General features: G+C 42.5%; 1 protein-coding gene across 3 annotated transcripts; it reads right to left on the bottom strand.

Annotated features, from left to right (window-relative positions):
* Window positions 1–3,345: 3,345 nt before the first annotated feature.
* Window positions 3,346–15,958, bottom strand: pyroxd1 (pyridine nucleotide-disulphide oxidoreductase domain 1). 3 transcript variants are annotated; one of them, XM_004082839.5, is made up of 13 exons: window positions 15,706–15,958; window positions 15,532–15,612; window positions 15,321–15,440; window positions 14,844–14,972; window positions 10,662–10,735; window positions 10,386–10,576; window positions 10,221–10,315; window positions 10,045–10,147; window positions 9,862–9,977; window positions 8,432–8,554; window positions 6,085–6,222; window positions 5,864–5,953; window positions 3,346–4,052 (listed from the first exon to the last, which is right to left on the bottom strand). In XM_004082839.5, the coding sequence occupies exons 1-13, from the start codon at window positions 15,781–15,783 to the stop codon at window positions 3,894–3,896; spliced, it is 1,497 nt and encodes a 498-aa protein (XP_004082887.1). In that variant the 5' UTR covers window positions 15,784–15,958; the 3' UTR covers window positions 3,346–3,893. The 3 variants fall into 3 exon arrangements, with proteins under 3 accessions (XP_004082887.1, XP_078798023.1, XP_011489143.1); XM_078941897.1 differs by lacking the exon at window positions 5,864–5,953 and having other exon boundaries at window positions 15,706–15,955; XM_011490841.4 differs by lacking the exons at window positions 5,864–5,953; window positions 6,085–6,222 and having other exon boundaries at window positions 15,706–15,955.
* Window positions 15,959–16,385: the final 427 nt, after the last annotated feature.

Raw genomic sequence — 16,385 nt, 5'->3', positions numbered from 1 at the left:
CTTTTTTCATCCTACCCCACCCGTATGTTTTACCTAACTTTTTTTACATGTTTGCCAGCTACACCTCCTTCTTGGATTTGGAATTGAAATAAAATGGAAAATAGTTGGAAGTTCAGGACCACAATCCTTGCATTTAGCAGCCATATAAATTTATCTTTCTACCCTTTGAAGGAGTCACTGAAAACGTCACGCGCCCAAAGCTGAGTCGTCCTGCCGCGCCTGACGCCCAAATCGCGCCACAGGACCTCAGATCACGTCTGTACGTCGACTTAACATTGAAAGTCGGCGCCCCCGACGCGCCACTGGGTCCGGTGTGAACGCACCGCTGTGATACATGAAACATGGAATCCATTAAATGTAAAAACTGCCAAAAACAGTTGAATCTTTTGCTTGAAGGGATGTGGAGAAAGAGAATTGATATTTTCCCACCACTGGTGGGTTTTTGAGGAAATCCTCAACGCGTTTTCAGCGAGCGGCTGTTTCAGAGGTGACGAGGCGTCACTGTACCGTTTGGTGACACGTTGGGCGCTACATTCAGTAATGGAGAGTCCTTTCAATGAACAGCTTTTATAGTTTTTATAATCCCATTTAGAAAGAGGCTCTGATTTGGCTTTAACTGAGTGGGTCAGACCATTAGTTCCTAGGAAAGGGGTGTGTGCTGTAGAGCTCTCTGAAACATGATGAACCAATCAGAAGGTGAATTCCTGGAGCCTTTTTGTCGTCTTGGACTGTCTGGCTGTCAGGCCTCTGGGAAACCTTTCTCAGTTGAGCTTGTGTTACTCCTCCCTTCTTTGTTGTTTGATTTTTCCAAACATACTCCTGCATCAGGTGCACATAAATAATTGTGTTGAAAAAACAAGCTTTACCCCTGAGATCATAGTCCTCATATATCATGAATCCTGCTCTGAAAAAAGCTGATCTCATTTTCCTGTATCTGCTGCTGTGAAGCCGTCAGCATTCAGGCCTCCGTTCTTCCTTCTGTCTGAGCGAGCGGACAGGCGTTTTCATTTCACATAAACATTATCTTGCTCTGTGCACAAACACATCTGAACAGAACTGCCTGCTCCGATCACGCCGTTCTTTCCCGTCCCCGCCTGCTTTCAGCACCACACCAGCAGAAAGAAAGTCGGCCACGCCCACTTTTCTGAGTCATCTCTTTAGTGGGCAGCTTGACTTGTTAGTGACTCAACCTAAAAAACAGACTCTGTCTGCTGATGTTAGGATACAATCGGACACAATCTGTAGAAATATGGAGTCGTGTTTCTAAAGGAGTGCCGTATTTTCCGCACACTAACGGATTTAAACTCAGGTTTCGAATCTGGAGCGCCTTATTCATGACTTCTCCTTCTGATTCTCTTTGACTCTCTCAGTTTTTACTTACTGTGGTTTTAAATTAATTTTTTGAATATGTTGACTGCTGTACATAGCAGCGGTCAATAAAGTTTATTTAAAGGCACTAATAATTATGATTCTTCTTGTAGTGTTTAATGATCTCAAAGCGATTTTGAGAGAAACACGGCGTCTGTTTTTTTACCTGTGGCAAATGGTAAACATGTAAATCCCACTAACGTAGCTGTGTTCGGTTCTGTTACTTTAGGGTAGAATGTGAATCGATGTGCGGCCCTGCGACAGACTGCGAGCTGTCTAGGGTGTACTCCGCCCAACAGTAGCTGGGATAGGCTCCAGCAACGCTGCGACCCCCAAAAAGGATTTAGCAGACTTAGAAAATGGATGAAGGACTGGCCAGCAATTGTTTTTCATTCCCAAAAGATACCATTGCTATGCAGCAGTGGATGCAGTTTATTTTTCCAAAACAGAAGCCTGTCCGTAGAGGACCTCTTTGTTGGTGAGTTCATATCTGGTGCCGGGTTCTCATCCATCCTCTGGTTGTTCCTCTGGTTCAAGTCAGAACTCTGTGCAGGCTGGTTGAGTTCTTCCAAACCAAACCTTGCCGTCTGTTTCTTTGTGGACCTCGTTAGATGTGTCACCGTGTTGGAACAGCCCAAACTGCTACCGTGAAGTGGGGAACATGCATGTTTCCTGGTAGAATGAACTTTCCGCAGAAAAACAACAAACACGCCCCTTTTCCAAAAATTTCAGCTCCTCAAATTACAAGTGGAGGCTGATTTAGAAGGAAGCCATTGATTGTGGACCTCCATGTAAAACCAAAGTACACACTGACACTAATCCAATTACACTTACCGAACGTCACTGCATGATAATCTAATGTAGGAACATTGATTTGAGGGAAAGAACCACGTCAGACTTTATTTTTGTCCAACATAAATGTGAGCTCGTAAAGCGCAGCGCTTACATGTTTGTTTCCGGTTGCTTCTACCATTTCTACCCAAACAACAGATGAACTTTAACTTTAGCAGAAAAGTGGAGCATCTGAGGCGCCGTCTGCTGTGGGTCAAAGCTTCTGCTGCGAGTCTTAAGTTTCACCTGAAACCACAGACACGCCCACCAGTGTTTCTGTCAACCCAACGGAAAGATTCAAGTAATAGGATACGCCCCGCCCTGTTCAATCGAATCCCCACACCCCTTTTCCCAGAATTCCACTGAACATGCGTCACACACGGAAGCAAACAACTTCCCCCTCTCTGGAATTTGTGTTTGGCACAACACAGCAGGTGTTTGGGCGGGAAAATACTGAATCATAACACAATCATGTCAACAAACCAGAATTTTATCCCAGCATTTCCACCTTAAAGTCTAAGTTTACTTCATGTCAAACATATTATAAAAACAACAAGAGATACATTTACATACTGCACAAATCATTCCCAGTTGTCTTTTAATTATAATTATGCTGTTTTTAGCCCCAAAAAAACAACCCTGTGGCTTTTCTGGAACACTTTCTGCAGAGCGGCAGTAATCGACGGAGTTGTTTCCCATCATCCCTTTCTTTACACTCTCTCCCGCTAGCTTACAGCCCCAAGCTAGCGGAGTTGGAGCCATGCAGCCGTGCGGTCAGAGCCAGACGTTCATGGATCTATTGGTTTCTATGTGGATGCATCAGAATGGAGCAGAGCAGGGAGACTTTGCCCCGCCCACTTCAGTGACGGCGTCCCAAATGAGAGCTTCTGTCTGCTCCTGATTCACCCAGATTTGAAGAAAGAGTCACGGTTTTTAATTCTTTAAGTGTCACCAAGCATGAGACAAAAGAACATGTTAAAAACACCGTTTTCAGTCCAGCGGGTCTTTAAGGAATATCTCTAAAATGTTTATGTGAATTTAGCAATGAATCAAACTTTTGGATTATATTTAATGGATTCAATGCGCCATGTTTCATGTACTGCATGAATAAACACAAATATGTCTAGTTATAATGAAGAGTCAAGATGATGGCCACTTTATTGCTTTATTTTCCAAACGCTTTATGAATTAACATCTAAAACAGATTGGAGGTATTGACATACTTTTGTCTTCTTTTTCTTTGCTTTCATCCTAGAAACAAACTCATAAACCAAATTTAACAGTTTGAGTCAAGAAGTTTCCATGTTTAGCAGCAACTTTTTTACATTTCAGTCCTACTCTATGCTGATGATGATGATTTCTCACCTACATGAGGTTTTAATTTACACAGCATGGAAACACAGGATTGTTTTGATTTTATCTTACTAAGTTTGAATATAATATGAGTCAAACCTTTGCATAAAAACAATCATAAGTAAGCAGCAGCAGTGAAGTGTACAGCTGTGGAATCTGTATGTTTTTAGCCCACTTTGATGTAAAACAGGTAATAGTAGTTCAAGAAACACATTATAAATGATTCCTTCTAAAAAATAATTTGAATTTTACAAAGATATAAACGAGGACAACCTCTCATCCATTATTTCTCACAGAACCCACCATGTGATCCCTGTGGATCCTGGGGTTTTGGGCGGAGCTCAGTCAAAATAATCCTCGATATCAATGTTGGGGTTGAGCAGCTCCTCTCCGTATGGAGTCAGGTCCATCTGGTTGAGGATCAGGTTTTCAAAAGTCTCTTCTAGGTCTGTTTCCCCGATGAGAACTGCTCCCACCATCCTCCCTCCACTCAGGACCACCTTGAAGAGAAGGATTGAATATGAATGTCATGCTTTTTAACCTGTTCAGAACGACGGACGCATGAGATGTTGGGAGGATCGCAAAGGAATAAAAATGATCACAGCGTCGAGGTCATGAGTGTCAAATCTACGCACTTTAGTCAATTAAAACACAAGTTAATATTTACAGTTTTTAAAACACATAAGAAAATTAGGTTTATTGTCATTTTAAAGGACTGAGCATATCACATCAATAAAAAGTGTTTGTTTATAATTGTGATGATTCTTTAAAGTTATATTCAATATAAAAATAACTGATAGTTGATCTATTGACTAATTCTTTTTCTTGATTGACAGACTGAATCTCCTCAACATTTTGTAGTTCACCTTCAGGGTTCTTCCTCAGACTGTGGTGACCCACACCAGAGTTCACTTGCAAGTGAATTGAGACCCTCATTTTCAAGCAGACGACTACACACCGAGACAGACTCATTACAGTTTGCTGACATGAGGTTAAAGCGTTTTCTGATGATAATCATTAAGAAATCCATTTTTCTTTCTCGATGAGGGATGATTCATGGAATTATGCTTATCAACTAATACCTCCTATCAGCATCAAGATCACCTCCATTATATTACTTGTTAAATACTCTGCACTAGAACTGATAAGGATTATGGGAACTGAGTAAAAAAGTACATTCTGTATTTTTTGGAGTATGAGTCGAGGTTTTTTGCACAGTTTGGACCAAGGATGTGACTTCTACACAGGAGTGACTTACATCTTTTTTATTTTCTATCAAGTAATATATATGCCAAGACGTTGCAAACAAAACTTTTTATGTTGCAAATAAAATATAAAATATTTGCTTTAAAAGCCTTTTTTTCCGCTTTCAAGGAAAATTTCTGCGTTTGCAACACAAATGTTTCATGTGTTGTGTGTCATCTCGCTTTTTTCCTATCTTTGATTTTGCTGCCATAAGTTTCAGTTTAGCGACAAAGCCGCCATCAAACAGCTGCTGATTGGTCCAGATTCTAACCAATCAAATCGCCATATTTGTCTTACATGGTGTCTGAGGATCAGAAGCTGAACCAACTTTTTTTTACCCTCAATTTTCTTTCTTTGGATAAAGAAAAAGTCATTTTTAATCATTTTAAAAATAATTCTTACTTTCCTTTTTTATTTTTTTGAATCGATTCATTTTTATTTAGTCAGATTTACGAATTTATGGCTGAGGATCTCCTGAAACTGTAAAATAAACAGTAAAGTTTATCTGCTGGCATCAACAGGCCTGTGAATGTCTGACGGTGTCTAAACTTGAACATAAGCAGAACTTACATTTCATAGAAAGCTTTAAACAGGCTTAAAATGTGAGTTAAAATGCATCACTTGGATCAGTCCGTGATGTTCAGATTGATATTAAATGTGTTTTTATCCAAACATATGAAAAAATATACAGGTTTTCATAGTTTAGGAAGTTTTTCAGGACTGTAAAAGAAAAGCGTTTAGCCGATTACCGCTAGCTCCACGGAGAAAGTGGGCGTGTGTTAGCCAGGAGGCGGAGCTTGCAGTGCAGACTCCTCTTGGAGGGGGCGGTTCTCACCTTTTATACGTATGAATGTGAGAAACCGCTTGTTTTCGTGGGTTGGAGGGGCTCAAAGGAATTCTCAGAAATGTGTGAATGGATCAAAATACCATGTTTATAATAAGGAATGAACATTATAAAACACGCAAAAGCTCCAGAAAGCAGATTTTAATATAATTCAATAAATAAGCTAGTACTTTTAAAAGCCACACATCTTTAGTGAAACAACCCTCTCGTCATTGCCGTCACCTTGACGTACTCCCGGCCTTTGGTGCATCTGACCAGCAGCTCGTGATCGGAGCCCAGCCCCTGAGCGTTAAACTTCCCCAGCAGAACCACCTGGACAGGAGACAGACGGCGCCCATCAAGCACGCCGACGAGCCCCGACAGCAGAGCCGAACACCAATGATGACAAACGGCTTGAGTTTACACTTCACACACGGTTTTTCCATCTTCTTTGAGCCGCTCACCTTGTAGTTGAAAAACCTGGTTTGGTGCGAGAAGAGCTCGAAGCAGAAATCCAGCTCAACGGCTTTAGAGAGGACGCCAGCCGCCATGCAGCGAGCGGCGTAGCAGCCCATCTGACGGGCCTGCGTCCACAAACGCATCTGTGCACACAACAGCATCAACGCAACGGGAAATTCAACAATGACACAAAAATCAAAGACAGTCTGAACCCTCAGGACTCCAGAGCCTTTGTGAGCTTTTCTCTACTTCACCTGCTGTTAGTTTATCTTCTTTACTCACTTAAATCTTATCCGGCTCCTTTTTACTTTACTGACAGTTTTATTGTTTTTCTTACATTTTTGCTCTTAATTTGCCTAATTTTAAAATTCTCTCCTCTTATTGTGAAGCATTTGGCACCATCATGCAAACTGCTACAGAAATAAAGTTTAATTCGTTCATCTTTAAACCAGTTTTGGGTGGAAATGCTCCACATCCATCTTTTTTTTTTCTTTTTACACATATTTTTCATCAGATTACACAATTATTCCACAGTGGACCTGAAGCTGCCAAAAAAAACCTCAATCGTTTCGTAAACTTGTCATAATGATCAATAAAAATGACGATCAAATTGTTTTTATGATGTAAACAAAGATCCAACATGTCGAGACAAAATACAAGTCTGTGAATCATAAACAAAGAAATGATAAAACCTAAAAAATGTCGCTAAAAACAACTGGAGAAACTTTACTAAAATACAAACAATTTCACGGATTAATTTGAACAAATGTGTCACAACTCTTATCTTTGCTTTAAAGCAACAGTTTCAAAGCTGAAAAGGGCCAAACTCCCCCGTGACTCCAGAGACTAAGAGTTCAAGTTAAAAGTATATAAAAGAACGATTTAGCAAGAAGATCAGCAAATCAAATCCATTTTTTTACAACGATTGTTTCAGCAAATATGAGCAGCTTTGTAAAACAAAAGGTCAGTTTGTTTGCTGGTTTGTAGGAATGACTCAGCAATAATCCTGATGAAGCAACCGTCACTGCCCCGTTTATCGCCAATCATTGACAGGAAGTTCAAACGATGGTCAATGAGCTGTCAATCATCTCAAATCTGACTGTGATTTAGTGAATTTCCAGCTTAAAACATTCTGTGAAAATAGAAAAAGCAAGAAAAAATTCTAGAAAGCAGACAATTGTTTTTTTTAAGTATGTGGAAAAGAGCCTGCCCCCCCCCCCCCCCCCCCCATGTCAGCATTCACTTTAATGTTTGATGCACTTTATGTACAAATGATCTAAAATTAGACTACTGTATTTTCCAGGCTATAGAGCACACCTGAGTACAAGCTGCATCCCCCTAATTTATAAGGGCTAAGTCATTGTGTACATGTACAAGCCACACCTGTCTACAAGCCACATGTTGTAACATCTCAATTAGTGAGTCTCCGATTATGATGCCCCAAAGACTGACACTATAAACAGTCTCAGAGAGGGGGAAGTTCATAGCATTGTAGCCAGTTTATTTGAACATCACAAACAGCCAAACAGCATGGAGGTCACTTCTGCTCACAGCCACCTCAGTCATGGTGAGGAACATGAGTCTTAGGGGCTGAAGGCGGGGCTAACCCCCAGGTCGCCACACTGTGTTGTAGATTGAGGATGTATGTGTGCTGAAACCGCGCGCGTGTCTAAGAAGGAGGAGGCAGCTCTAGCAGAAGGAAGGGAGAGCAGTGATAGTGCAAGAGGGAGTGACAGGAACAGCAGCAGAAGTGTGTTGGGGGGGTGTGTTTCTGTTTGTTCTACAGAGTGAAGGAGAACTGTAATGTTTCCTGTAAAGTTTCCCCCATTGAAAATCTGCAAACTTAAAACCAACATCTTTTTCAGCTTTTCAGGATATGATGAGGCGACATCAAAATCCACAGTTTACATTTGTACAACGTAGTTAAGGTCTATATTTGGGAGTTTTTGTAGTGACCAAAAGATAAACAAAACTTTAATTATGGTGGTGGATCAGGCATGTCCAAAGCCCGGCCCGTATTGAAATTTTCACCGCCTGCTAGCTTACGTCATAAAATCAATCACCTGCTGCCTCCAGTGCCTTTACAAACTGTGGACATAATTGCATGATTGTGATTGGTTAAAAAGAACTTTCTGTACGGTTGCTTGATCATGATTGGCTGAAAACGAGGGCTGCCACTTCCAGAATCAGCGGAAACCGGCCAATGTTTTTATGGAGACACAAAACAATGGAGTCTGTCTAAGATGCTGTTTTTAAGAGACAGACACGCCAACAAACGCTGTTTTAACGGGACCGCTGCGGTTCTCACAAGAAGCCGGGAGGGAAAACGCCACCAAAGCCAACGTGACTCACCTGATGCCACAGAGGGCTGGCTTCCCAGCATGCCGTGCACACGTCTCCTGCAGCATAAACGTCTGGCTCTGATGTCAGCATGTGGTCGTTCACCTGCAGACCGCCATCTTCTGCCAGTGCAAACTGAACAACACCGTCAACAAGAAAAGACTCGGTAAAAAAAAGCTTTTCAAAGCTGAATACTGTATTTTCAGCATTATAAAGGCAAACCTGAAATCTGTTCAAAAAACGACAGTTTGCCTCATCATCGAAAGCGCCTCGCATAAGAATTCATTTGTTTACTGATGTTGAAGGGATTTGGACACACGGCGCTCCGTCAACATGTTTGCTCAGCTGTTACTGTGAATCGCTAACGAGGCTAACTAGTAGCCGTGAATTCATTTTCGTACGTGTTCCTCAAAAGGCTGACAGTTAATGTAGTCACAGCATGTGATTGTGTTATCAGTCTGGTTTTTATAAGTTATAAGGTTGGAAGTTCCAGCTTTTGCAGACATAACGCAGATAACGCTTCCTACATAGCTAGCGATAGAAACTAGCTAGAATTGCTAGCAAACAAGAGTTACTGGTTGTGTCTGAATTCCTTCACTATTTAGCGCGTTCTCCTTTCTATAGTTCTGAATCTACATTTCCAAAATCCAGAACCCTAGAAATTTCCCAGAAGTCTCTGAAAAACCAGTGTGCATCAATGTTTACTAGATCTGTGATTATAGACCACAATGCATTGCGTCTGAACAATTTTTACCAAACAAACGTATGTAAATGTATTTTTGAAATAAACCATCGTTTTCATCTTCAGAAGACAGTGGATCATAAATCATCGTGACAAAATGCTCATTTTAATTAGATTTTAACTTTGTAAAATCAATTATGTCATATCCGCCATTAAAAAAATAAAAAAGTAGTGAGCGTGGAGTCTGGATTGCTTTTAAAGTTCAGGGCCCTACATAGTTTTATAGTAGTTAGGGGTTAAGGCGGGGATTCAGACACTGCCTTAGCCAACTGATGGACGGGCTTTTCTCTGATCTCATCTCTTTTTTCACACTTAAAGCGTCTTATATTCATTCGTCTTCTGGCAGCTGCTGGAGCCTATCCCCACCACTTACTAACCACTGCACCACCGTGCAGCCTATAGCGCCCTATAGTTACAGATGATTCGTTTATGGTGCACCAAAGACGCCTAATGCTCTATAAAGCGGAAAATACACTAAAAAAGAAAAACGTTTTGAAAGATTCCACTTTAACATTGACATTTATTTTAGGGTTTTAAAGATTTGGAAAAATAATTACAGTCTTTAAATTAATTAAGGTAAATACAGCCCTTGATGGACATTAAAAAATAAAAATGAAACCACGAGTCAGACACCTGTGAGGACTCCTAACCATTAAAAAGGGTTTTTTAGAACCGTTTCAAGCGTTTTAATTGTTCTTACAGAGTTGCCAGGTAGAAAAGGGTGGGTATTTGGGACAACGCCGATGGCGCTGACGATGACATCACAGCCAAACGCCTTTCCGTTGGTCAGCTGGATGTAAACTGGCCAGGATCCCACTGAGGACACAGGAAACCTTGAGGAACACGGAGGGCTGCAGGGAAAAGCGGCGGGGGCAGTTCTCACCAGTGTCCGGTTTCAGTGTTTGCTCTGCAGAAGGGAGCAGCTCCTCGGGGGTGCAGATCTTTTCCACCTCGCACTGGTATTCCACGGAAACTCTGCGGGTCACCTGAGAGCAGAGGGAGGTGAGTGTGCAGGGCGTAACACGAGCCACATTCACCCGACGTGTCCGACTGACGGACCTGCTCTGCTCCTCGGAGAACTATTCCTTGATGCCAGTCTGGACCCAGAGCGCTGCCGGGGTTTGTCCAACCGCCATGTTTGTGGGAATTTCTGTCTATTATTAAACACATGTAAGTCAGTTTAAATGAATTACGATGGAAAACTCCTGGGCCAAAGACGGAAACCTGCTGTGAAGGTCTGCACCCCCCCAGGCTCCTCTGTGGTGTAGCGGGGCCTCTTGCAGAGAGCAGCTTCCTGTGGTTTGGCGGCCTCTAGTGATGGGATGAGGAACTGCGCCGCTCCTGCATCGAAGAAGGTGTTTCCAACGGCTTTGTCCTTCACCGCCCAAATCACCTCACAGCCCTCCACCTCATACCTGCAGAGGACATTTCCCACCTGCTGCGTTCAAATACCACATTAAAACAACGTTTTCGGGTGAATGCGGGTTTCAAAGAACTCACACCAGCTCCAAGGCGATGCCTCCGTTTCCAACCACAACAATTCTCCTGGCTTTAGATAAACGCTTCTGAAACTCCTGACATAAAAAAGAAAACACATTAACAATTACGTTAACTTTAAAAATGGGTTTGGCTTATGGGTTTATCAAAAAAATTTTTATTCAAACATAAAGGAAACTCTACAAGTTGGAAAAAAAACCAAAGAGTTCATTATTGTGATTTCTGAAAGCTTTTTAAAGTTCTGTTTCAGTTTTCCTATCCTGTAAATGTTGGATGTCTTGCTCTATTTGAAAAATTAGTCAAAAAAAACTTGTTTTACAGTGTTTCCCACAAAGGCTACGTTTGTTGGTTTTATAGCTGTAATGACTATAAATGCCCCTCATAAATGGATGTTTCACAGCCGCAGATGGTGGAAAAAATAAAACTGCAGCTCATGTTGTAACTGATGACAACTTAGAACTCCGGTTCTGTTCTGTCGTTTCTTTTCTAGACATTGATTTGTCTTTATTTTTGTTTTACGCCGTGTTCTTATCATATTTCTCAATTTCTTTATGATGCAATGATAAAAGGGACTAAATGAAGTATAACAAACCCAAACAAACTTGTGGTAGAAGATATAAAAAAGAAAGATTTTATTTTAGGGCTGAGCATGTTCACCACATGAACTGAATTTACAGCAATGTTTCTTTTATTTGGTTTACAGATAAAGCTCCTTCAGTTGCAGACTTTTCCGGTTCCGCAGGTAAAAGAAACGGTTATCCTGCATCCATAGCCCATCCGAATTTGTTGTCTTTTACTTTATTTTCTTTTATTATTACCTATAACATATGTTAAATCATAATAGTGTATGTAGGTGTAGATTCTTATTCTTGTTAAATGTTATTACTTTTGTATTTTTGCACATTTTAAACACCCTTTCATTCTTTTTGCACATTGCTGTTGTTCTTTTTTTTTGTTGCACTCATTTGCTGTAGCAATTAAATTTCCCCAACGTGGGATCAATGAAGAATATCTTATCTTAAAAGAAAGAGATCAGGATCGCCATAAAAACAAAACAGTTGGACAAAAGAAGAAAGACTAGAAAACTACAAAAACCTTCAGACAATTCCAACAATGCATTAAAGGATGTTCATGAACGGGAATTGAACAGTGCATTAGAGAACAGCCAGTGTTTACCGCTGGAGCTGGTGACGACCTCCAAAAACATTGAAAGAACTAAAACTCCAACTGGACACAAACAAACCAGTTTGAGTCTTCCCACTGAATGTGAAAGTCTGAACATAAAGCGTTTAATCCTTCATGAAAGGAACACAGAAAGGCATTGGTAGGGACTCCAGAGGAGCCAAACACCAACTCCTGGTTGAAACGACAGTCGCTCAAGACTGTAAGTCACGACACACCAACCTGTGCACAGCCTGGATTGATTACAAGAAGGCCTATGACTCAATGCCACACACATGGATCACTGAATGCTTGGAGCTGTACAACATCAACAGGACTCTAAGAGCCTTCATAGGAAACTCAATGAACCTGTGGAAAACCACCCTTGAAGCCAATGGGAAGCCACTTGTACAAGTGTCCATCAAATGTGGGATATACCAAGGTGATGCTCTGTCCCCACTGCTGTTCTGCATAGGTCTGAACCCCCTCAGCCAAATAATCAACAAGACTGGCTATGGATACCGACTCAGAAATGGGGCCAACATCAGTCACCTCCTCTACATGGATGACATCAAGCTATATGCTAAGAGCGAGCGTGACATTGACTCCCTGATCCACACCACCAGGATCTACAGTACTGACATTGGGATGTCATTCGGGCTGTAGATGCAGCCAGATGGTGACTAAGAGAGGCAAGGTAGTCCACACAGGAGGGGTCTCACTCCCAGAAGGAACAATAGCAGACATTGAGGACAGTTACAAGTACCTTGGAATTCCACAGCCAAATGGCAACCTGGAGCAGGCAACAAGGAAAGCTGCAACAGCTAAATACCTCCAACGAGTAAGGCAAGTCCTGAGAAGCCAGCTCAATGGCAAAAATAAGACCCGGGCAATAAACAGCTACGCACTGCCAGTTATCAGTTACTCTGCAGGAATAATAAGATGGCCAAAGGAAGAGATACAGACCACGGATGTTAAAACACGAAAGCTCCTCACCATGCATGGAGGGTTCCATCCCAAATCCAGCATCCTGAGACTGTATGCTAGCCGCAAGGAAGGAGGCCGAGGACTAGTGAGCGTAGAAGCCACTATCCAGGATGAAACATCCAAGATCCATGAGTACATCAAGCTCAAGGCCCCAAATGACAGTGTGCTCAGTGAATGTCTCAGACAATGGAGAGCAGAGGATACAGTGCTGGAGGACAGATCCTCATGGGAGGACAAACCCCTGCATGGGATGTACCACCGGACCATAACTGAAGTGGCTGATATCAAGAAGTCCTACCAATGGCTAGAGAGGGCTGGCCTACAGGACAGCACTGAAGCACTCATCCTGGCAGCTCAGGAACAAGCCCTGAGCACCAGAGCCATAGAGGCTCAGATCTACCACACCAGACAAGACCCACGGTGTAGATCTACCACACCAGACAAGACCCAAGGTGTAGATCTACCACACCAGACAAGACCCAAGGTGTAGATCTACCACACCAGACAAAACCCAAGGTTTAGATCTACCACACCAGACAAGACCCAAGGTGTAGATCTACCACACCAGACAAGACCCAAGGTGTAGATCTACCACACCAGACAAGACCCACGGTGTAGATCTACCACACCAGACAAGACCCAAGGTGTAGATCTACCACACCAGACAAGACCCAAGGTGTAGATCTACCACACCAGACAAGACCCAAGGTGTAGATCTACCACACCAGACAAAACCCAAGGTTTAGATCTACCACACCAGACAAGACCCAAGGTGTAGATCTACCACACCAGACAAAACCCAAGGTTTAGATCTACCACACCAACCAAGACCCACAGTGTAGATCTACCACACCAGACAAGACCCACAGTGTAGATCTACCACACCAGACAAGACCCAAGGTGTAGATCTACCACACCAGACAAGACCCACGGTGTAGATCTACCACACCAGACAAGACCCAAGGTGTAGATCTACCACACCAGACAAGACCCAAGGTGTAGATCTACCACACCAGACAAGACCCAAGGTGTAGATCTACCACACCAGACAAAACCCAAGGTTTAGATCTACCACACCAACCAAGACCCACAGTGTAGATCTTCCACACCAGACAAGACCCACAGTGTAGATCTACCACACCAGACAAGACCCAAGGTGTAGATCTACCACACCAGACAAGACCCAACGTGTAGATCTACCACACCAGACAAGACCCAAGGTGTAGATCTACCACACCAGACAAGACCCACAGTGTAGATCTACCACACCAGACAAGACCCAAGGTGTAGGCTGTGCAAAGAGGCGTCTGAAACAATCCAGCACATAACTGCAGGATGTAAGATGCTGACAGGGAAAACATCCATGGAACGCCACAATCAAGTGGCTGGAATAATATACAGGAACATGAGTGCAGAATATGAACTGGAAACCCCAAGGTCAAAATGGGAAACACCTCCGAAGGTGGTAGAGAATGAGAGGGCAAAGATCCTGTGGGACTTCCAGATCCAGACTGATAGGATGGTAATGGAGAACCAACCAGACATTGTAGTGGTGGATAAAGAACAGAGGAAAGCCGTTGTGGTGGATGTGGCAGTGCCAAGCGATGGGAACATCAGGAAGAAGGAACATGAGAAACTGGAGAAATACCAGGGACTCAGAGAAGAACTGGAGAAAGCCTGGAAAGTGAAGGTGACAGTGGTACCTGTGGTAATTGGAGCACTGGGGGCAGTAACCCCCAAGCTGGAGGAGTGGCTACAACAGATACCTGGAAAGACCTCAGACCTCTCAGTCCAGAAAAGAACAGGAACAGCTAAGATACTGCAGGACCCTCAAGCTCCCAGGCCTCTGGTAGAGGACCCCAGCTTGGAGGAGAAACCACCCACAGAAGGGAGAGAGGGGCGTTTTTTTATATATATATATATCACAAATTGTTTACTTTTATGGATGTATTTGAATGTGAAACCATGTCATCAGTCTAACTTAGTGGTTTTAATAGGAACCTGAGCAGGACATAAAAATATTTGTAGGAGTCGTACCTGGGCACTGTCTGTGTCCCGTATTCCCACCACATACGGGTTGTCCTGGATCAGAAGCTTTGGTCTTCCTCCACTGCAGATGCACAGCTTCTCATAACCAAACACTCCACCGTCTTCAGTTTCAACAGACTAAAACACACAGAACAACTTTGAACTCCAGAAAAGCTGTTCAAACATATGACATTTGTAGTAATGTTACTTTGTTAGTCTTTCAACTTTCTGGTGAGTTTAATAATCTGTTGACTTGTGCAAAAGAATTTGCAGCAGGTATAGAGAGGCATGTATTGTCTGTCACTCTGTGTGTGCAACATTTGTCAATAAAGTTGACAAAAACAACAGCATTTCTATAAAAACCAGTTCATCTTTTGTCCACAAGGTGGCAGTAGGGCTCAGAAGACGATTCTTCAGAAAATTTATCTCAACATATAAATCCACCAATAACCTTATACACACGCACGCGCACACGCAGCTTCTTACGTGGTCCCGCGCGTGAAGGGCCTTAACGGCTGAATGGATGACGGTGAGGGCGGGGAACTTCTCCTGCAGCACGCGGGACGGTCGCTCCTCCACATCAAACTCCTCCACGGTTCTTGACACCTTTAAGGATCCAAAACACGCGGGAAATAAAAGACGCAGTTCAAACCAGAGACGTGCTGAGAGCAGGAAGCAGCAACCGTCTCATTCTCACCTGTCTAAAGTTCGTCACGGCTTTTATGTGGGGACCTGCTGTGACCAGAGCCACGTCTGCGGACGGAACCTGCGTGAAAAGCTGTCGGAGACCACGAATCATTTGGGTTAAGAGGCTTACATGGTTACAACTGATGGTTTATCGTCAGTCCACGTCCACCAGAGACACATTTACCTCCTCCACGCATGTCACGCCGGCGATGCCGCCTCCAATCACCACGAACTGAAAGCTTTTCTCTCTTTTAGCGGCCATGACTCCAAAAATAACTGCTAACTATCTGCTGCGCATGTTTAGCGCTTCAAAAGTCGTACAGAAACAGTGCTGGTCTTCTCTAAATATGTCAAATTTACAAAACAACATCATAAAAAGACAAACGCGTTAGCAGTTACAGCATATGTTGCGTCACTTCCTGTTTACATCTATCTACGGCAAGCTTCAGCGAACAGTTTTAAAACGCGGAACAAACATACGGTTTTGTCACATAACATTTATGTTTGAAAATGTTCTGTTCATAAAATAAATAACATAACAGTAGTCCCGAAGTTAAAATAAATATTATAATATGTTTGTGTACCTATTTTTTTAAAATTATAATTATAATGAATTATTTACCATACAATAAACAATGGAAATGTTACAGAAATCTGTCTGCTAGGCTTGCTGATTTAAAATACAAAATCTAATAACATAAAAAATTAAAGAAAAAATCCAGATCAAGATAGATGGAGGGCAATGTTGTGGCCTCTCGTGCAGCAACAGGACAAACATCAGAGTCGGAAGCCTCGACTGTATGATGGACACAGTGGGGTGTGGCGTCACCTACAGAAAATGCCTTACCTCCATCTCTATCCAAA

Source organism: Oryzias latipes, chromosome 23 (assembly GCF_053564925.1).
Source record: "Oryzias latipes strain Hd-rR chromosome 23, Olatipes_Hd-rR_3.1".
In the NCBI taxonomy this organism is placed as follows: domain Eukaryota; kingdom Metazoa; phylum Chordata; class Actinopteri; order Beloniformes; family Adrianichthyidae; genus Oryzias; species Oryzias latipes.
The sequence above is the reverse complement of the archived record's forward strand: the minus strand, read 5'-3'. Positions and strand labels throughout refer to the sequence as shown.

Bases quoted from the DNA above. Each gene is read 5' to 3' on its own strand.
- pyroxd1 (XM_004082839.5), bottom strand. From the start codon at position 15,783: ATGGCCGCTAAAAGAGAGAAAAGCTTTCAGTTCGTGGTGATTGGAGGC. The intron at 10,736-14,843 runs GTACGACTCCTA...TTTTTATGTCAG, and splicing joins GGGACACAGACAGTGCCCAG to GAGTTTCAGAAGCGTTTATC. The intron at 9,978-10,044 runs GTGAGAACTGCC...CTGTGTCCTCAG, and splicing joins AACACTGAAACCGGACACTG to TGGGATCCTGGCCAGTTTAC.